The sequence below is a fragment of the Poecilia latipinna genome, unplaced genomic scaffold (genome assembly GCF_001443285.1).
Source record: "Poecilia latipinna isolate Pla-1442-1.1 unplaced genomic scaffold, P_latipinna-1.0 Scaffold2545, whole genome shotgun sequence".
Lineage (NCBI taxonomy): Eukaryota > Metazoa > Chordata > Actinopteri > Cyprinodontiformes > Poeciliidae > Poecilia > Poecilia latipinna.
Genome location: NW_015115161.1, coordinates 61,053 through 83,860, shown reverse-complemented (window position 1 = coordinate 83,860; position 22,808 = coordinate 61,053). Strand labels below are relative to the sequence as shown.

Below are 22,808 nucleotides of genomic sequence, written 5' to 3'. Positions count from 1 at the left end.
AGAACATTACTGATACTTTTGTGGAAATTCAATGCTATTATTCTGTGAAAAATTTTAAACTGAAAAACTGCTTAAACCTGCATTTATTCTAATAACTATATTTAAAATCATTAGTTGGTTCTTTTGTAATTATTATCCAAAGTTATTGAGAGATTTCCATTGTGTAAAGTCAAAAAGCCGCTTTCTGCTCCAGAGCCACATGTAGCCAAACTAAGTACACCCCAGCAACCAATAAAAATCCAATATCAGGATATTTATTCATAAATATTTTGTTTTTTTGCTTTTTAAAGCAAACAGTTTAAGATATTTATTATTCTCTTTGATTTATTATCTTATTTAAATTCTAGTTTAACAGTTTTAGCATCTTTTTGTTGTAGCGTTTTAACTGCTAGATAAAATTATTACTTCAGTTTATTTAATATAAACCACGGAGCCACGGAGAGCAATGGTCAGTGTCCAGCTCGTCTCGACTGTTGTAATTAATGTTTGCCTGCATTGGTCTTTCGTTACTGTGAGTGTTTGTAAGATTTTTCATAGCCGACAGGACTTTTGAGTCCTGTCATGTTTGTAACAATATCAGATGTCAATGTTTGATATTTATGTTTTTATAGGTCTCTATTTATGGTTTTAAATGCTTTTATAAACCCGCAAAGCTTTTTATGTTACATTTGACTGTATGAAAAGAGCTTTACTGATAAAGTTTGATTCAAACATTCAGTCTGAAAATGACATTTCTTTGATTCTGATTGGTGAAGTGATCCGTTTTTCCTCATCCTTTCTAAACGAGGCTTGATTAAAGGGTCCATGAACAGATGAGCTGTAACTTGGTTCTGGTAACAGAGCCAAACCCAACTAAATGGGTTGGAAAACCAGTTGGATTTGCTTATTGACGTGCTCACTGAGCAAGCTAACCCCTGTTAGCGATTCAGCTAACAACAGTTCCTTTGCATTTTGTGGTTTAAAGTTGTGCACTTACCTGTTTATGTAAAAGAGGAGGATATAAGGAAAGATTTAATGAGATTCAACTCATCAGATGTGCAAATTTAATGTGTTTTACAGAAGCTACCGTTAACTTTTGGATGCAAGGCAGCCATCTTGGATTCAGTGGATGAGATTGGTGAGAAACTTTTGATTTGTTCACATGTAAATTCAACTTTTACTTATTTAAACTTGATTTTTTTTATTTCTCAGTAAAAAAACTATCTGCAGGCTTCAGCAAATCAAACATTGCAGTGGACAAGAACAAATTTTGTCATTTTTTTTTCATGTCCTGTTTGAAAATCTCTGTCGTTTATAGTTAAAAAATGTTGGAGAACCACTGGTTTAGATTATTTTACATTTTTCACTTTATTACCAGAGACTGGAGCCAAATCATTGTAGTTTTGATCATTTCATTAAATGTCTTGTGGAGAATATTTTGCATCATTTGTACTCCATAGAGCGACATTTCATACCCAATTTCACACTGAAATATGTAATCCAGTCTTCTTTACGCTACTTGGAAAAGTTTTTCATGTGACTCCAATACAAATCGAACAACAGAAGCTTAGAGATGTTTTGATCTGGATTTTTATTCTGATTCATAAAATTCAACTGGTTTAAATGGGAGAAACTGACAATTTCATTAAATTATGAGATTTCACTAATTTTGTGACAATTTATCTTTATAATTAATGAATATGCTGATACAGTTTAAGTGGATGGATATTTAACTACAGATGGGAAATGGAGGAAGAGGAAGATGAAATGGGAAGGTAGAAATACAAAATGTGGTTACAAACTGGGAAAAATGGGAAGAAACTGGGATGAGAATCGACAACATGGACGAACAAATTCATCCCAAATGTTTTCCTGAGGCAACGCTACTGCTTGATTTAATAATTAATGATTATAGCAGTGATAATTGTAGTTGAGATTTTTTTTAATCACATTTTTCCTGGATTTACCCGTACATAGAGCAGGGGCGTCCAAAGAGCGGCCATTCGTGGCCTTTGTGTTATTTTTGTGTGGCCACAACTCAAGAATGGCACGTTTGTCCCTCTGACACTTTTTGCAATTTTTTTAGAATAAGAAATGGGGAAAAAAAAAAATATTATCATTTTATTTTGATCTCATAATAAGTCTAACTAAAGCAAAGTTTGTAGAAGAAAAATCTTATTTTCATTGCTGGGAATAAACTAAAAACCTTTTATAGATTTTAAAAATGTAAAGTAATAAACCCAAACAGTTAAATGACTTTAGACGTTAATATTACCTTTTTTTTTGTTCTCCAGGTAAAAGAGAAATAATTTACAATATTTTTTTATGACTGTGACATAAGTGTAAGTGTTGAAAGTTTCCTAGTGCATATTTTAGATGTTTTCTTAGTTCTGCACACCTGAAATGATAAATCCTGCAGAACCTGACGACACGCAGAGGAAATTCAGCATTTGAATCAACAAATGCATCAGAAAGAACTGAAACATTACACTCAGGTAGCAGCAGAACTACTTCAACATGTTTTTACTCAAGGATAAGTAAAAAGTAGTCTCCAAGGAATGACTCAGGTATTTTGTAAAATGTTTACTCAAGTACTGAGTAACTGATCAAAACATATTTAATATTTAATTAATATTTAAAAATTAAATCATCAGATGAACCAAAATGTAAAGTTAAGTGGAAATTTTGGTATGATTAGGACAAAAATGACAATAATTTATATGAGTACAAAAAATAACAACATCTATTTTTTTTTTTCAATAAAAAACTTTTGAAACTTTAACAAAAACTGCAGGTGTGTGTTTGGTGAATTTCTGGTTAAAACATGTTTGTTTTTCATTCAGTGGGTAGAAAATCCAGACGTTTTACTCAAGTAAGAGAAAAGATACTTCATAATAAAATGAGTCAAAGAACAATGTAGTGAAAATAGTCCTAAAATTAATTTCTTTCACACTGAAGTAAATGTAACTGGTTATTACCCAATAGGTTCCAATAGTTTGACTCCTCTGATCGAAGGCCTTGAACTTCTGGCTCACATTTTGTTGCTGCTTCTCATTTTTATTGATTCATTTCTGCCATCCTCCTTAGAGAGGCAGCCAAGGATAACTAAGATAGTAACTAAAATAAAAATAGGATTTTTTTCAAAACTTCATTTTATCTTTTGGGATTAAATGATCAACTTTCTTTGATTGTATTTCCTTAAATTAGCATCACATTTGACTGAATTTAGTTAATTTGAGGAGAAATGGAATTCATATGAAGTGAAGTTAGACATAAATAGATGATGTTTAGGTGAAATGTCTTGTATTTTGGTGTTTTATAACCAGAACTGAACTGTTCTGATCACATCTGGCCTCACTCCACTGCCTGCCTGTGCATTTTAGAGTTTATTTCATTTTCACTTTTAAATATCTAAATGATCTTTCTCCACCAAATCTCTGAGCTTCTTCAATCTTACGTACCTTTTTTGGACCCTCAGGTCACGACTTGACCTAGTTTGTTTCATGTTTAACTCTTGGTCTTTTTGTGTAATATTTGTATGTTTGTAGCTTAAAACAGCTGTGGCTGTTTTAAAGTGTTTTATAAATATATTTTTTAAAAAGTCATTAGCCTCCAACAGCAGGGAAAGTTTCCTTTCAATCAATTAAACACAAAATAACCCCAAAAGCATTACGTGGAAAAGCATCCCAAATGAACCGATGGAAGTATTGCACAATGTTTACTTGTAGCCAAGCAAGAAACTTTTAATCAAGTATTGCAATTCCTTTGCTTAAGTGGAGTGTCTGCACGCATCTTCCACCACTGTTCTTTTTACCTTTGAACTTGTCATGTCCTTTCTTTTCTCCAAGGCGCATCTCGCAGGAAAGTAACAGAGAAGGGGGGAGCGGAGGGGGCAGCAGAGAAAGAATAGCAGAGTATGAAAGAGAGAGGGAGCGACAGAGAGAAAGGGAGCGCAAAGTCTTGTCAACCGGAAATAAAACAAGCTGGCACCCTCCCCATCCCCAAGCCCCTACTCCCACCCCAAAGTCATATACTTCCTCCTCACTCTCTTTTTCCTCCCCTCTGCCTCTCCCGCCTCCATCTTCCATCTCTCCCTTCCGCTGCATGGGGATATATTTAAACCCGGCTTCTGCTCGGCTCGGTGCTGTACACACCGTCATACCTGCGTCACCGCATAAACCTCACGTCGGGCCGTGTGTGTCCGTCGGCAGGCTGGAGTTCCTGGACGGATCCTTTAAGCTGCTCCGAAAGGCCCTGATGGAGCCTTTTGTTTGCTGTTTGGAACAAAAAGTGTTTGTGGAGAATCAGGAGTGTTGCTGCGTCTTCACAAGCTGCTGAGTCCAGTTGGACAAAAGACTCTAAAAAAGCAGAACAGGTTTACAAATCCAACAACGCATCACGTCTCCTTTCTCTGATGTTTCAAAACAAACATATGTGATCGGATAAAAAGTTTATTGTCCCTCCAGGTGGTTATTTACATGACATAAAGAAGAAAACAATAATAAAAATACACCAAAATATTCATATTGCACATAGAACAATTGCACAGCTGTGACCAGTGTCTGTTATTTTATTGTTTATATTTATATGTTTGAGTAAAATGAACATTGTTCTTTTATTCTATGAACTGCACAGCGTTGTCAATTCAACGCAAATTTTTTTTTTTTATCTGCAGAAAATGAGAAACTGTGGAAAAAAGGAAAAACATGCAGAGCTTAAATAATGCAAAGAAGACAAGTTCATAATAATTTAGAAACAACAATATTAATGTTTTAACCCAGGAAGAGTTCAGAAACGAATAACCAGGAGGTTTTCAGTGCTGTATTGCACCACAGTTTGTTTATGATTACCTGAGAGCGACACTAATGGGGATAAATCAACATTTATACCTTTAGTGTTAAATTTAATCTCCATATATCTACAGGCTGAAGGCACAGACGGTTGTTACCTTCAAACTGTAGACAGAAGATGATTAAATGTAACATTTAATTTACCTTTTATTGTTTTCTCACATTACAGCCACATAATTATTTGGTGGTTCATTCAGCTCCTATTACTCTGATGCCACTGAATAAAATTTATCGTAATCAGTCAGAACTTCTTCTTCTTCTTCTTCTCACGACTGGCATAAAATATCAGGAAGCCTTTAAATGATCTTCTAACATAAATGTCTGCTTTCTAGATAATCAACTATCCAGGCACTGATCATTTGATTCTTATGTTTATTCTGTTTTCATGTATTATTAATGCACACCACACTTTTCAGATTGTTGAAAACTTTTAAAAACCATCACAGTTATGTGCTTTATAATGTTAGTTGCTGTAGCCTGACGAAATATGAAGGATCTGAAGGGATGCAGATACTTTTTCACTGTTTCTGCTGCAGCTGCAGCTGAAACGTCGTTTTTAGGGTGAAAACAGAAACGGACTCTTTTTAAAACCCTCCAGCGAACCGTTTACACTCCCCATCATAATCTGGACCTCATGAAAAGTGCACCACTAAACCAAATCAAATTTTAATAACGCTCCAATTCAACACAGGTCAACTTTTTAATTTACAACAAATTCGAACGAAAATCATTCTCATCATCAGACTTGTATCACTATGATATTTATGTTTTGGTGACCAAATGAAAACGTGTTTAACAGAAATAATGAAACTGTTTAAGCCTGCAGTATTTTCAAAGATAAGGGGAAATCAACCACGTATTTGAAGATGTTCTTTAAAACGTCCAACCTGAGCTAAAAAACGAGGTGCTGTCGTTTCTGTTTGGCTGCTGCTGAGCGTGTTTGGACTCGGAGTCCAGCTCTCTGTTTGCTCTCAGTGGATGTAGGTCATTACTGCTAAAACTGCTCATGTTTTCCTCCTCTAACCTCAGACATGAGCTCCAGGTTCTGGTCCGGCTGGAAGACAAACGAGTTTTACCTTCAAGCAAGTTTCCCAAAGCTAATGGACGGATTTTTGTCTAAAACTCTCGATAATCGTTTATCGTTGGCGTTTGACTAAAGTCAAAAGGGTTGGAGACAGCTTTTTATTTCTCTTTCTCACTGTTTGCGTTTTAATGATGTTTTTTTTTTAAAACTCTTTCTCACATGCTGTTTTTATTTTAATTATGTAAAGCACTTTGAAATGCCTTGCTGCTGAAATGTGCTATACAAATAAAATTTGATTGATTGATGATTGATAATCACCTGCTGGTGTAGATTTCCAGACCTTGGTTTTGAAGATTTTTTTACTGCATGAACACAAAGCAGAAAAATCTTCTTTTTCTTTCAGCTGTAACAGATTTTTATTAAAATGTGTCGTCATAAGGCCTTTATCCAAACTAGGTTTTGTTATTAAAGCTGCAGTGTTATAATAAAACACCTTGGATTGTTTCTGTCTTATTTCTTAGACGCTTTCTTGGTATTTCTGACGTTTCCTCAAAGCTTCAGAGCTTAAATATGTTTTAATTATCAAACATTAACCGTTTGTTGCCATTGTGGGAAAAAAAATGTTTTTTTGTTTGGTAACCTCAAATCATGAAATTATTTTGATTGTGAAATAAATTTGAAGTAATTTTTATCCTGCAAGAAAATGTTACATGTTTTAATTAATTAATCAGAAATATTTTTAAATGATCTTTTTTTTTCTTTTTAAAAATGTATTGCTTTATTGTAAGATTTCAAGATATGGGTGAGATAAAGGCACATTTAATTTATTGCATTTATTTCTGAAAATATTTAAAGTACATACTGATTCTCACCACATCCAATTATTCACAGAAATATTGAAAAAAATAAAAATCCCCACACATTTTATCAGAGATAAAGAAAACACAAAATGTTCATAATTTAAAGGCCAAGAAATGAGAAAAATTCCTACAAATGAGCCAATAATTAAAGATTTGACCCGATTCAACGCAGTCTGGTCTGGAAATACCTCCCTGCTGATTTTACTCGGTATTTATGTGTAATTTATGGCTAAAATTGAACCCCATCATCTATTTATTATCCCCTATCTTTCCATTATCTGTGCTTTATGCTCCTCTCTCCCAGCCTTCCCCCTCCTCCTCTCGCTGGCATTAAGTTCAAACTTGACACTGATGTTGACTCACTTTGTCACCCCTCGGTGGCTCCCTCTCCCTTCCTCTCTTCCTCTTCCTCTCTCTCCCCATCGCTCGGAGGACACGAGCGCCCGCAGACGCATTTCTCTCCAGAGCCCCCCTCCTTCCACCTCCCTCCATCCCTCCATCCCTCTCCTCCCTCTTTCACTCTATCTCACCCTGTCCAACTCTCTTCATCTTTCTCCCTGCACTCTCCTTTGCAACACACACACACACAGCGTTGTCAACAAAGCTGGACGTTGGGGGAATAAAGGTCCGCCGAGGAGGAGAGGAACTCTCAGGACGACTGCGTCCGTCTCTCTGGTCAACTTGGTAAGTTGGTGAAAATTAATCTTTTAAGCTTTTAAATGTTTTATGCTGAATCATTTTCTTAACCCAGTTCTGAAATTTGTGAGATTGTTGAATCTAAATTAATCCAAATTGACCTTTGACACTTTTTCGCTTCAGTCGCACTCTTATATAACTTTAAAAAAAAATCATTTATTTTGCAACAACTATGTTTAAGCGTTATGCATCCTAACTTGCAGCCTTTTCTTGCTTGTACAACACTGATTTTAAAGCTTTCAAACTCATGCAGTGGCTCCATTTCTGCACGTCTGCAAAGAAAGTTTATTTTCCTCACATAAATTCCTACTTTTATGTGTTTCTTTGCTCATTTTTGATTGCATTCAAGCTTGAGTTCTGCACAAACGGAGCTAAAAGCAAGTCAAATGTCACGGCTCTCTGAGTGGGTTCTAATGTACCTCCTCTCCCCGTGGTATACTAGCACCGCAATGTATAACACACACACACACACACACACACACGTTACGACAGCGAGCATGTAACTAACTCCATTTATGTCTGTCATCATGAGGCTAATTCGCCACAATGCCAACCATGTGTGAACTCATGCGATACGAACCCCTCCTTCCTCCTCCTCCGTCTTCTTCTTCGTCTTTCTGCCGTTTCCAAACGGATCCAAGGAGGCGGACAGGAGTAAACGGAGGGGATCACACGCAGAGGACGGGGGTTCCTTTATTTCTCTCCATGCTGGTCTGGACGCCCGTAGTATGTATGAGAAGTTAACCATGCTGAACCTGCAGAGTGGCTCCAACTGGAGCGGGCCCAACAACTGGTACCATGACCCCACCGGCGTTCAGACGCAGCACAGCGCAGGTGAGGAGACGTCCAGGATGGATGGATGCATGTCAGCTGGTTAAGGTCAGATCTGTTGAATTTTAGAGCATATTAACTTTTACAGCCAGCAAATCTGAGCCTGTAGTTTGTGATATGGGAGATGTGGCTCTCCACCCAGGGCGCCAAGGCCTACGGGGCTACAGCGTGCTTCTGGGAGTGAGAGAAGTTGCTTCTCATTTGCATCCAGAATAAGTTTTTTGTTGCTTATATGCATGTTAGGTCAATGAATGGGCGCCCACTGCGTTATATATACAATTTAAAGAATGTTTTTATACAGTTTGTGCAACATTTACATCTAAAATATTAAATATAAAATATTTAAACTGGTCAAACCCACAGAAACCAGACATGCTTAAAAACAAAAGGTTTGGATTGTTTACATTTTTATTCTGCTTGTAAAAACATAAAAATTGAGAATTTTTCAGTATTTTTGGTGCATTTATTACTATCTTGAAGGCCAGCCTGAAGATTCAAGATACAGTCTTGGACTACATTATTTTATGCTGCTTACACATTGTTCTACAGTATTTAGTACTATATTAAGAAAAAATAAATACAATTAAAGTTACGAGAATAATTTCATAAACTTACAAGAATAAAGATATAATATTATAAGAATAAGGTAATAATATTATGAGAATAAAGTTCAGGAATAAAGTTTAAATAAGACGATAAAGTGTGAATAAAGCTGGATTATGATTTTAATCTCATAATTTTATGACTTTATTCTTGTATTTGTATTGAATTTTTTTTTAGTCTGACTCTAATAATCGGTCATATTGATCTGCCTCTGTCTGTGTAAATCTATGGAAAATTCTTTTAGCTAAGCACAAGATGTTACATTAAAATATCTGTTAAAGTGGATGGCTGACTCAAATAAGATACACTGTAAAAACATTTGTTTTTTGTAAAATTGGCTGTGTGTGTGTGACATGGGGGCCAGAAAGCGGGGCTCGCCCGGGGCGTCATTTATTTAGCAACCGCCCCTGCTGCAGCCCTAAAAAGCAACATTTCTTTTAAATAAATTTCTCCGTGTGTGTTTTTCCTCTGCTTGCTGGCAGTGTCCGAGGGCTGCATGCTGGACACAGAGGGCAGCATGGGGGGAGAGGCGGGGGGAGGAGGCGCTGGCAGAGGAGGAGGAGGAGGAGGAGTCCCCGTGGAGCGGGACGAAGGCGAGGAGTCTCAGCTGAGGCTGCAGCTCAAGAGGAAGCTGCAGAGGAACCGGACCAGCTTCACGCAGGAGCAGATCGAGGCTCTGGAGAAAGGTCAGAGCGATAACGCACGCAAAGCTCAAACCAGCGCCATGACGCAGCAGCAGCAGCAACAAACTGGTTTACAGCTTTCTGATTAATACAGCACCACAAACAAAATCAGTTTGCATATTTTGACAGGTCATGATCTTTATTGGCGCCTGCAGCGGCCAAACAACTCCACTTCCGGAAGCAAATCATCCATTATCTTATCTCCGCAAATATTCCCGCTCTGTTCCAAAAAGGCCCGTAGCGGCGGAAAGCAGCAGAAAACGCGTCGTTGCTGCAGCGGGATGCGGCCCCCGGATCAGGGAGCCACCGCTCACTGGATGTGGCTGCGCAGGGCCCCGGGGCCAAATGAGGAGGCAGGGCCCACTGTGCGCCCGAGCAGAAACCGATGACTGCGGTCAGTCTGTGCAGATGACAGTAATGAGGTACACTGACCTCAGCGCGCAGCCGAAGCGCAGTAAACATGGCGCGTTAACACAGACGCCAGTTAAAACGAAGCCAATTAGAGGAATTTCTCACACAAGTTTAATTTAAACTCTGGTGGAGATATGATTATTAGAGATGCACCGATCCGATACTGATATTGAAAAGAGTTATTGTGATAATGTAGCCGATCCATAATTGCAGATCTATTCAGTCTAAATCTATTCTTTATTTATTTTATATTATTTAGAATTCCTAACTGCTCTTTCTGAACAATTGAAAAGGTTTGTTGCAGTTTATTTTTACATATTTGACCAAGATAGTCAACCGATTGTTTTTGTCAGTCTCATTTTATTTATTGGTATTTATTTTACATTGGCTCTTTTACTCCTAGTTGAACTAACTGGACAAAATAGTTGTTTTTACATATTTTACAAAGCTTGCAATACGATCGTGTGCTGCACTGGTGCAGAGTCGTCAAATAAACGTGTAATTCAGTAGATTTATGTCTGTGGTTAAAAAAGGAAATGATTTAAGTAAATTCAGTGGTTTTTCTGTATTGTATCAATATCAGCCAATACTAAACCTCAGATATCGATATCAGTATCGGAAGTCAAAAAAGTGAATTGTTGGGTATATTGGCTTAACTTAATGCTATACCTTCCTTTTGGAATTTTACTTTTTCTACACAAAAGATGTAATGCAAAACCTGAAATATTGCCAAATGTATCCTCTTTATAAGGGAAGAAAATGACCTTTTGATTAGCCAGCTGACTAGCAGTGCTCAGTAGCAGGCAGCACCTCCCTGCTCTAGTTTTATAGTGGTTTTAAAACAGCTTCATTGTAACTGAATTCATTATTTGTCTGCTTTAAACAAACAAACAAAAAATAAAAATAAAAAAAGAATGCAAAATCACTTTCTGCACCATCAAGCAAGAAATTATGAGTAATTTGTGATTTTTCTATTTCGGAAGTGAAAACATGGATGCACTGTATTCACCTCTGATACAGATAACTGAGGTTTTGTATTGGCTGATACGGATCTAATACAGAAAAACAGTTTTGAAATGACTAAAACGCTTCATTTTTTAAAAACGGAGACATAAATGTACTAAAATACAAATTTATTTGATAACTCTGCACAAGTACAATCATAAAGAAACTGACAAAAGTAATAGGTTGACTACCAACTCTAGTTATTCGTCCATTTTATAGAAAGAAAACAAAAAAAATCTGTTATATTGTTCATAACAGATGGCAGCTGTTACAGAAAAATGCATAATTTTTACTCTCCAAACCATAACTGTTTGTGTTTTTGGCGACAGAAACATCCAAATCGTTTTTTATATGTTTGACCAAGACAGTCAACCTATTGTTTGACTATCTTGATTATTGTGCACTGTCAGCACCAGTGCACAGCAACAGGTGGGGAAGGGGCACCGTACGTTGATATGGCCTGAGAAACTCGATAAGAAAACTTTAGACTGTTACTGGTTTTGAAACTGCAACAAAAACTCAAAATATTACCAAGTATAATTTATAGTACACTTGAATGAAGACAAAACTATCTTACAAATATCGTTTTTAACAGGATATGGTAGCTTGTTTTGAGTCAATAATTTGTGAATATTGTTTTAAAAGTGCACTGATTCCACTGGCAGAATATTTTACTTATGTTTTCCTATTTCATAAGCAGTACTTGTTCATCAGTATTAAGGAATTATTTCCTTACAACAAGCTTGTATGTCTTGCTGTAAAGTTATTTGTTAAGATTTTCTTTTTGCAGTGTTGGAACATGTCTACTTATTCTCTAGGTGTTTGCAGAGGTTTGGGTTTTAAGTGATCGGTTTTGAAGTGTGAAGTTTGCAGCTTTCTGTGGACGTAGACCTGAAAACTTGGGGATCAGGACGTTGACTCAGCCGGCTGCTGACAGGGTGGGGCTTATTCACGTTTTGACTTGTCAACAACAGAAATTAATCATCTGCTAAGCAATAATGAACCTAAAGCCTGACTGCAGCGGTGAAGGACAGAGTTCACTCATACCCAGACTTAGTTTCTAATTTAGTACACTGCAAAATCACAAGATCTTAATAGGCATCTTTAGTTTCTAGTATAAATATCTTAGCTTTGTCTTTTTTCTTAAAAGTAACTTTTAAGCAGCACTAGGTGCTTGTTTTATGTAAATATCTCCTTAATATTGATTAATTAGTATTTGTTCCATTGGCAGATTATTTATATTTTAACAAGATATTTAGTGAAATAATCTAACAGTGGAACTACTACGCTTTCATCAATATTAAGGAATTATTGACTTGTAATTTATTTTTGTCTCATTTCAAGTGAACTAATATATTTGCACCAGAAACTAGACCAAAATTGCTTGGTAATGTTTTGTGTTTTTGCAGTGTAACGCTGGTTTATCTCACCAAATTCAACCTGAAACCAGTTTTGATGAGATTAAAATCAAAGTGGACTTCTCTGCTGTTTAGCTTAAAGCAGCTCTGCTTTGAAATAAAATGCTAAGGCAGCTTCTCAACTTGAATCCTTTCAGTTTAAATTTGTGCGTGTTCCACGTGGATGAATAATTTACACAAAGTGCAACAGATAAATATTTCAAAACGGGTTGTAAGCATAGAAGCTTAACTTCCTGGATTTAAGGTTCCTGTAAAACATAATTAGAAATGCTAATACTCGACATAGAGCACAGTCTGTTAAAATTAGCCTCTTTTTCATTATAACTTTGAGTTCTGATGAACTTCATCTGAAGCTTCAGGGCAAACTGCTGTCCAGTAGTCCTGTGTTTTCCTTATTGTGCTGCGTGTTTGACGTTATGTAATATCCTCCACAGAGTTTGAAAGGACACATTACCCAGATGTTTTCGCAAGGGAGAGGCTGGCGAACAAGATCGATTTACCTGAGGCCCGGATACAGGTGAGCACATCAGGACGGATTCCAGCAGATGATCTGAAGAGCAGACTGGAGATTAAAGTCAGAAATTTAAGTTGGAGTTAAAGTCAAAATTCTGAGAAAAAAAAAATTCAAAAATTAGAGTCAGAATTCCAACCTTTTCTCATAACTTTGATTTTTTTTCTTCTCAGTTTTCTGACGTTAGTCTCCTGAGATTAAAGTCAGATTTCTGAGGAAAAAGTGAATTTGTTTGGAGTCTGACTGGAGTCTGACTGTCAGGTGTGGTTTTCCAACCGGAGAGCCAAGTGGAGGAGGGAGGAGAAGCTGCGCAACCAGAGGAGGTCGGGCAGCGTCACCTCCTGCTCCCAGAGCCAGGCGCCGCTCAGCACCTCCTTCAACACGTCCGTCTACCATCAGCAGCACGGCAGCAGCTCAGGTAAAGCCCAGACCGTCGCATCGGAGCAGCCGTCTGCATCTGCTGCACATGATTTAAACATCCGAAGGCTGGAATATTTCAGTAGTTTATAATTACAATCCTCACAGCGGCTCCTGCAAAGCATCAGGGGTTCTCCATTAAAGTGCAAACGTATTAAATATTTCCACCTCGAGATGGTTTCAGTGAGTCTAAGTGTGTGAGTGTGTGTGTGCGTGCGTGCGCATGCGTGTGTGTGTGTGTGTGTGTGTGTGTGTGTGTGTGTGTGTGTGTGTGTGCTCACCACCATCTCTGTCTCTGCAGGGTCCATGTTGAGTCAGACGGAGCCGTCGCTGCCCAGCTACAGCTCGCTGTCTGTCTTCTCATCTGGAGTCCAGGTTGGACATTCAACACTCATCATTCATCAACACCTTCCAGACCACGTCACAGTCCGAGCCACGTCTCTGCTGCGGAAGAGGATTAGGGCCAAAACAAAAAAGAATTATGAGATTCGAGTCAGAATTCTGAGATTAACTAAATTTTGAAATTAACGTGAGAAATTAATGTCAGATTTCTGAGAAAAATGTCAGAAATTAAAGTTAAAATTGTGAATTAAAAGTCCGAATTCTGAAAGTAAAGTCAGAATTATAATTTTTTTTATTTTTGGTGACCCTAATCCTCTTCCATACTCTCATTGTGGAGAAACCCTTATCTGAGCCAATTTTCTAATGCAGACATTGTTGACTTATTTTAAGTCAGTTCTTTATTTGGATATTAAATGTGTAGCTCGTTCTCTTACAGCGAGTGGAACGTTGTTACAAATGTTCCTGAAGGAAACGTCTGCACAATAATATAAAAATAATGTTTGGTTCTGCTTAAATATGAAAAAAAGAAAGGTAGAAATCCTACTTTTCAGTGTAATGCAGTACATACATGTAGATTAGACATAAATGATAATTTCCATGCAATTATTAAAGCATAACACACATGATTAGGAATGATTCAGACTCCCGCTGATCTACACGCTGTTTTACACACCTCTAGCTCCTCCTAGTGGTGAAACTCCAGCATAGCTTTATCTGTTTGCGACTGTCTTGATCAGTGCTGTTGCTTTGGGGGCCAAAACTGACAAATCTAAACTATTGGTGTGTCACAAAATGTATTGAATAAATAAATTTGACATTGACATTTGACATTGAATTAAAAATGCAAAATTAGTTTTCTGTGATTTGATTTATTATTTTTTTGTCTTTTGGTTTTACCTGCTCAAAAGTAAACAATCTTTTTTTATATAAAATCTGTGGGTAATTAAAACTGCAGTATGTAACTTTGATAAAGCAATATATTTTTTTACATTTTTATTAAAACTGTCACCATGCTGTGACTGTTTGTTATGAGATAAATAATCTATGAAAAGATCTGCCTTCTGCCAGTGTTATTTAGAAACAACCAATCAGAGGCAGGAGGAGGGTCTTAGTGCTGTCAATCACCCTCCATGTGGCTACACTGCAGCTAGCACACCATGTTGGGAATACTAAGGCTAGTTAGCAGTGACAGAGGATAAATGGTTTTCCTGTAAAGGTAAGTTGTTTCTCCAACATCCAGCAGATTCAGCAGGGAGAACATGAGATTGATTGACAGCACTAAGCCCCGCCTCCTGGCTCTGATTGTTGCATTTCTTCAGCTAGCAATAGCAACTCAGGAAGGAGGTGGAGGATGTAGATCTTTTCACAGATTATCTGTCAAATATTAAACTGTCACAACATAAAGACAGTTTCAACAAAACATATGTTTTTATCAAAGTTAAATGCTGCAGCTTTAAAGATCCAAAACATGAAAAGGGGCTTCAGACTTATTGAAAGAAAAACTCATCATTTCCAAATCATTTCGGCCATCAATTGTTTTTTACCCTTCTTGACCTGAGGTGCAAACAAAATCATTTCAAGGGCTACAAATGGCCCCCGACCCCCACTTTGAACCCCCCTGGTCTTGATGCTTCGTTCTCTAAAGCTGATTTTTTTCCCCTCTCTTTCGTCGCTCTCAGTCTATTCCTCCCCAGTCGGCCTCCTCGTACTCCTGCATGTTGCCTCCGTCGCCCTCTGCGCCGCGCAGCTTCGACTCGTCGGCGTACTCCTCCCCTCACCTGCAGACTCCGCCCTCAGCCAGCTCCAACACAGGTGGGTGTTTGGTGGAAATGTCTCATTTTTCTCTTCCAGTTCCCTCTGTTTGCTGAAATCAGAACCGTGGTGTTTCCCTCTCTTCTCCCGCTCAGGGCTCATATCACCCGGCGTTTCGGTGCCAGTCCAGGTCCCAGGAACCGAGCCGCAGAGCATGAGTCAGAACCTGGGGCAGTACTGGGCCAGATTACAGTGAGCTCCAGGCGAATGCTGATGGACAGAAGAAGAAGAGGAAATGAGGAGGAAGAGGAGAAAGGGCATGTAAAGGTCGTGTCATCGTAGCAAGATTAGCATCCATGTTTAAAGGAAGCGCAGGTCGGAGCTGTAGAGGAGCCTTGGAGGGTTGAAGACCCCGAAATGCATTAAATGTTTACAGAATCAACCAAAAGCAGCTTTGGTTGCACTTCACAGTACTCTGCTGGGTCCGGTGTCGTTTCTGAACGGGTTCACCAATTTAAAGGAGAGCTGAAAAAACAGGACCAAAGAAGTATTCACACCCTTTGAATTTCTCAGATTATTACTACGATGGAGCAACACGGCCACGCTAAGGGAAAAAATTACAGTTATAATATTACAGTAGTAAACACGTACGAGAATAAAAATAGAGTTGAAATGATGCAAGAATAAAGTCATATTTTGAGAATAGTTATAATTCTATAACTTTGTTGTTGACTTTATTCTCATATGTTTTAATTCTCATAATTTTATCACTTTATTTCCATAATTTTATTTATTTATTTGTTTGTTTATTTGTTTATTTATTTAAATTATGGCCCTTATTCTTTGTCGGATCCATAAGGTTTTTTGTGTTTTACTGGGATTTTATGTTATAAACCAAAACAGGTACTGCATGATTGTGAAATGGAAGAAAATCCTCCATTGCTGGTCTGCACCTGTATTGAGACCCCTTTTACTCTGATACCACTCAATAAAAACCAGAAAGCACAATTGCCTTCATCAAAGTAGTATGAAGAGAAGATTTAAAATTCAAATGTCTTACATTTCAAAATCTGCAAAGTGTGGCAGGCATTTGTATTTAGTCTCTCTGAGTCAGGACTTTGTAGAACCTACTTTTGTTGCAGTTAGATTTTTGTGGTGCGTCTCTTCCAAATTTCTAGAGAAATAATTCAAGCAAGCGTTTATTAACTCTTATTTGGAAGTCTTGTTTGAAATTCTCTTTTGTTTTGCATCCAGCCTTTGAGTAGGCCATTCCCGCACATGATGTTGATGGTTGTTTCAAGTCTTTTTCAGGTTGGTTTTTCTCCAACATTGCGCTCCATCCAACCCCCACAGCATTATGCTGCCAACACCATGTTTTGCAGGGTTAATTCTTTTCCATGAATATGAGGAAATTCATAAAGCAGTGCCATCTCCTTCATTGTTTACACATTTTTCCCACAGGATAAATGAACCAAACTGCACTAAAGACAGTTGTGTTGCAGATTGTGCATAGAAAAATGCTTTAATTTAAATGTTTTAATTACATTTCTCAAGGACAGTTGTTGATGGCCTGAATTTTCAGGATTTTATTTCTAAAAGGTTTTTAGCACCATCACTGCAAAAACACAAAGTTTTATTTAAGTATTTTTGGTCCAGTTTCTCGAACAAATATCTTTGTACATTTCAAATAAAACAAACTGATAAGTGACTTTTCAGCAAAATATAAAGGCTTGTTTTAAGCCAATAATTCTTTGATACTGATGAAAAAGGTTTTGTAACACTGGCAGATTATTTCACTTATAAATGGGAAAAATGTGATGTTATAAGTTAAATGATCTGATAATTGAACTATTATTTTTTCATCAATATTAAGGAACCAATCAAGTTGGTATATCTCACTGAAAAGTTACTTGCAAGTTAATTTTGTCTTACAAAAATTACTGGGTAAGATTTTGTGTTTTTGCAGTGATTTTTGTTCCAAATCACAATTATGCAATACCTTGTGTCGGTCTCCCAGATAATCCATCCATCTATCGTCTATAACTGCAAAGAACTGGAGAATTAAAATGTTCAAGAATGAATTCAAAACTCAAGGTTTAGATTTTTATTTTTAGAAAAACTGATTCTAATTTTTAAACATTTGAATCTGAGGAAAGTGCGAGGCTGTGCCGCACACACAGATCACTCATCCCAGGTAAATACCAGCATATTTCAGGTGTATTGTGAAGTGTAACCACTGTCTGTTGTTACTTGAGCAGCTTAACCACATTGTGATAAACTAGCTTGTTCCCTAAGCTGTGAGACTACTGTGAAGATTTTAGACTCGCTTATGGCAATCACTTGTACTTAAAACTTTAAAAATCTACCATAAAAAGTGTAAATCCTGCCTATCCTGACTGCACTGAGGCTGCATATTTTTGTACAGACATCTGTGGGGGAAGAACGTAACTGGAAGACTGCAAAGCGTCATTAGAGGAAAGAATGTAGCATGATCTGGGCTCCAATCATCCTTAAAACACACGACAATTTATCAGAAATAACAATATTGCCATTCTGTTATAGGTTTAGCCTTGAAACATGAAATCTGCAGCAAATTTCTTCTATATTTGATATTAATTTGGGGAATATTTTTATCAGGTCAGTTAAAAAGGACAGTAGCAGCTTGTAAAGCGATTAAAAACTGATTCACAAAGTCTTTTAAACTGTTTTATACATCACTAATGACACTTTTTCTTCAGCGAGGGACAATCAGAAATTCTTGCACGTCAAACTGAAATGCAAGCATTTCAAAGAAACAATAGGAGGTGGAGGAGAAAATGTAAAACTACTACAGACTTGAACCAGCTGTGCATGACCAAAAGATGGCGCTATAGAGACAATCAGCTACTCAGAAACAAATCAAATATTATACAGAAGCCTTTATTGTACTTTTACAGAGATTTAGGCTCTGCTCACTTTTTTTCCTCTGGTTCTGTTGATGCAACTCATATGAAATGTCCTTAAAATCTCCTATTTATTTGTGTTTTCACTTGTTCTCACGGGTCATTTGTGTTGAGGTTTCATTGTTGTCATGTGTTGTGTTAGTACTCTATAGCTACCAAGAGTCAACCCCTTTTTGTGAAGGCCTTGGATCCCTTTAATGAAAATAAAATGGTGTGTCATACACTTATGTGCATTTGTGGTATATTTTACTCAGCACAAGTCTTAACAGATGATTAAATATTAAAATCGTTTCTAAGATAGAATAAAAAATGTGATCTTACCTGAATATGTGGTTTGTTTAATGTTCATCCATTGCTTTTTTTTTTTTTAAATCATCACCTCATAAAATAAGAGTAATACAAAAAAAAATCAGCTAAAACAACTGTGATCAAAACCAGTGTGTTCTCTCTGCAAAGACAAATCATTGCAAAAAAATGACTTTCAAAGTAAAACTTAGGCTCCGTTCCCACTGCAGCCTGAAGTGGCCCAATTCTGGCTGTTTGTCAAATCGGATTTTTTTTTTTTTTTTGCCGTGGTCATTCACACTTCCAAACATGCGACCTGTATGTGTTCTCCAGTGTGTAACGCATGTGCAGTTGAGGGTGCAATAACGTTGCAAATAGAGAGCGTGCTCAGTGTTTCGCCAACCCTCATAAAAAAGAAGAGCTCAGTGTTTGCGGAAGTAAACATAGATGCTAATGGTGTAGCATAGCTTACGATTTTGAAGCAGCACATTAACAACTTAATCCTCGTTATCGTCCACCATAGTGGTTGTTTTTCTTCCTGCTTGTGCATATCAGGGCGCAGAATAGTGACGTTTGTCGAGTATCAATGACGACGTTCATGTCGGATCAATGCGACATGGCTATACAGACTCCGGTTATGTTTGAAAAGATCGGATACTATCGGATATCCAAATGGCCTGGATCGCATTCAGAATAATAATAAAAAAACCTGATCTGAGTTGTTTAGACGGTCATAGTGACCACATACATGTCACAAGAAGAAGAAGAAGAATCAGAATTGGGTCACTTCCGACCGCAGTGTGAACGGAGCCTGTGTGTGTAGAGTTCTGGTCATGTTTACATGCAGACATGATATGCATTGTAGATTTGAAACTGGGAGTAAACAATAATTTGGTAAATGCCCATGCTTATCATAAACTAAAAGCTGCCATTCATAGAGTAAATGTAAGAAGAAAAAAACTTCTCCTAAATAAATATGTACAAGGCCTGTCTCGTTTCTAGTTCAAACATCTTACTACACTTGAAATATGAAAACTCTAACTTAAAAGTAACTTTTCAGCATGATGTAGGAGCTTGTTCTAAGTCTATTATTCATGAATATTAATTTTAAAAAGTACTAGTGGCAGTGGCAGATTATATTATTTCACTTTTAATATGGTAAAAACGTTTTGTTAAAAGTGAAATTATCTTCCAGTGGAACAAGCATGTTTTAACAAAATTCAAGACATATTAACTTAAAAGAAGCTTCTACATCTTGCTGAAAAGTTACTTGTTAGTTTTGTTTTATTTCAAGTGTAGTAGGATATTTACACTTGAAACTAGACCAAACATACTTTGTGAAGTTTTGTGTTTTTTCAATGTATTCTGATAGAAACAAACAGCAATTTCTAAAATAGTAAAACCAAATTAATGATTTTATATGTCTTTGACCATTTTAAGGTTGAAATTGATCATTTTTGTGTCTTAAATAAGGAACTCAACTCTCCAAAATCTGGTGTGTTCAATCTGGCAACCAAATGACAAATAAAACTGGGAAACATTTAAAATCCAATATTTTCAGTTAAGAGCACAACACTTCAAAAAACGAATAAATATTAGATTTTGGATGATGGAAGAAATATCCCCTAATAAATCATGGCTGTATCTGCTGAATATGTAAATGGCTAAGTGCTTAAAAACAGTTTCATTGAGTATGACATAAAGTAGTGGTGTCATGTTGCAGCTGCTGTCTGCTCCCTGAGCTTTGAAGAAATCAATAAGGTGGATTGAATATACACCTAACAGAAGAACAAAGATGGAGAACAAGCTGGGCTCACAGGCCTGTTGCTTTGTTGCCCAATTTGTTAACATCAATGTGACACTGGGACACACTGAGCAGCTAAAAAAACGCGTTTATTTTTCCACGGGGCAGAAATAAAAACTAGACATGACGGAAACTGGACAGCCATTAGCAGCTCTGCACTATGTGCTAATGGCATGACTCACGTTAGTCCTGGGGGATGAACAGAAATTAAAGACAAGAAGAGAGGAGGAAGTGGAAGGGGGAGGAAGATGGAAAGATAATACTATGGATGGTTTGCAGTGAGTCAACATCAGAATAAAGACGCTGACCTGCAAACATAATGGGAGTCTAAGAGGAGACAGGAAATGCCAGAGCACTTCGGCTCAATGCAGCATCATCTGCATCTGTACAGAATAAAGGGAGAATTATTTCCTGTTAAAATGTGAGAATGACAAAAAAGAGACATTTTTAATGCTAATTATGTTCTTTTCACTGAGTTAAAGTTGAGATTTTATGATCAGATTTTATCCAAGATCCAGTTTAACCTTTTTAGAACTGATAATACAGTATTTCTCAAATGTAAAGAGGAATATATGTGTGGGAGGCACATTTTTTCCAAATTATGCTTACATTTTTAAAAGGGACATTTTATGTAAAATTCACAGTTTTATACTTCTCTTTGAGTTTTTACTGCTTCTAAAAAACACCCAACCATAAGTTAATGTTTTGTGGTTTTGTGTTTTGTGAGCCGTTTCAAAAACCTCACATGTGTTGAGTCTTGATCAACGGTCACTGCACCTTTACTTAGCAACCCCGTCGGAGTTCCAGCATGTTTGGTCAGCTGGTTTTACCGCTGTATTTGCTGTGCAATGGCTGCTGGAAAAGACAAAGTGTTTTGTTATTGACTTACGATCCAGAAACCACTTTCTGGATTTTTGCTGGTTTTGAAGGAGCCTCCACTTCTGCTTTTCAAAGATGTATGGTTGTATAATTGCATATGAGTTTGCAGACATTTTTACATGCGAGTGTAAATGTTGAGTTGGGGGCGCGGCCAGCAGCAGCTTATTTGGATTTAAAGTGACAAGGCACTCTAAAACACAATAGGCAGAACTGAGCAGACTGAAATCTCATTATATAAAAATGATTTTGTTCAAAAAACATGGAACATGTTTTGTAAAGCCTACAGACCTATACTAACCTGTTCAAGGAAGCATAATACTGAGGTTTATAATGAACTTTTGACAGGATTTAATTTACACTTCTATGTCCAGAAACATCCCATCTTCAGAAAACGTTAAACTCTGTCAGAAAAGGACGTTTGTTCAGACTGTTTTCTGCTGAGCATAATGGTGTCACAGTGCAGTTGACCTCTGGACTTACAGAAATAAATTGTTACCACCTCATCTGAGAGACTTTTGTGTGAAAACTGTCGGAATTAGAGAATGGATTCCTTTGATTCCTCATCTGATGTCAGAACTGCTGAGACCTATCACCTTTGACCCTCAACATGTAATCATGTCTTTGTTGAAGCCCGTGTGGACAGCGGGGAACTTCCTCAAAGCGTTCCTGAAGAGTCGCTCATGGGAACGGAACGGAGGAGAGCGGAGAACCAGACTGGAAGAGCTGCTTGACTCAGGAGGAAAAAGGAACGAGTCGGCATTTTGAGGCTAAACTGCATTAAATTTTTGTTGTATTATCTTCTAAATAGGTTTCAGAGACCAAACCTGATCAAGTTGGAAAATAAATCAGTTTAATTTTAATTTATTTAGTTTGAGTTAAATAAATTTAAATAGAAAAAAAATCAATGATGTGTGATTGAAGATAAATATTGATTGATGTGTATTGATTATTTTGATGACAAAACGAGACAAAATGTAAAATGTGACTGTATGATGTTTTTATGAACCTTGTTTCTGAAATGTGCTACACAAATAAACTTGATTGATTTAGCTTGATTGAATGATTTTAAAATATAATAATTGTACTTATAATATTAAAAAAACTAAATATTTACAAAAACACAATGGACACTTATTCTGGGAAAGGGGGCGGAGCTTAAAGTAATCAGAGATAATTATTGGCTCAGATGTATTTGCTGACAAACTGAAGCTCAAACACAAAGACAAAGTTTAATTCCTGGCGTCAGATGGTAACTATGGCAACACAGCAATCACACTATAATATCATAGTTTTAGAAAGTAATCTTTATAATTACTTTAAATGTTAAACTCTTTTAATGTGTCATTGACAAAACTATTAAATCAAACTTAATATTCTGGTTCTTTCTAAGCAGTTTACATCTGTTTAAATACAAGCATTTATTGGCATCTTCAGTTGCGGCTCGGTTCTCTTATTCCCTGGGCCGGCTCAGGAATGGATGTGTGTGTATATATATATATATATATATACACACACA

General features: G+C 37.0%; 1 protein-coding gene and 1 long non-coding RNA gene across 2 annotated transcripts; both read left to right on the top strand.

Annotated features, from left to right (window-relative positions):
* Positions 1–1,052: 1,052 nt before the first annotated feature.
* LOC106938270 (uncharacterized) lies at positions 1,053–2,061 on the top strand. Its single transcript, XR_001422583.1, has 2 exons — positions 1,053–1,117; positions 1,210–2,061. It is a non-coding gene; the product is annotated as an uncharacterized LOC106938270 (long non-coding RNA).
* Positions 2,062–7,049: 4,988 nt separating this feature from the next.
* Positions 7,050–16,423, top strand: pax10 (paired box 10). The gene is made up of 8 exons (XM_015020190.1): positions 7,050–7,397; positions 8,051–8,243; positions 9,326–9,529; positions 12,795–12,877; positions 13,133–13,289; positions 13,590–13,663; positions 15,310–15,442; positions 15,538–16,423. Exons 1-8 carry the CDS (start codon positions 7,065–7,067, stop codon positions 15,636–15,638), a joined length of 1,278 nt encoding a protein of 425 aa, XP_014875676.1. The 5' UTR covers positions 7,050–7,064; the 3' UTR covers positions 15,639–16,423.
* Positions 16,424–22,808: the final 6,385 nt, after the last annotated feature.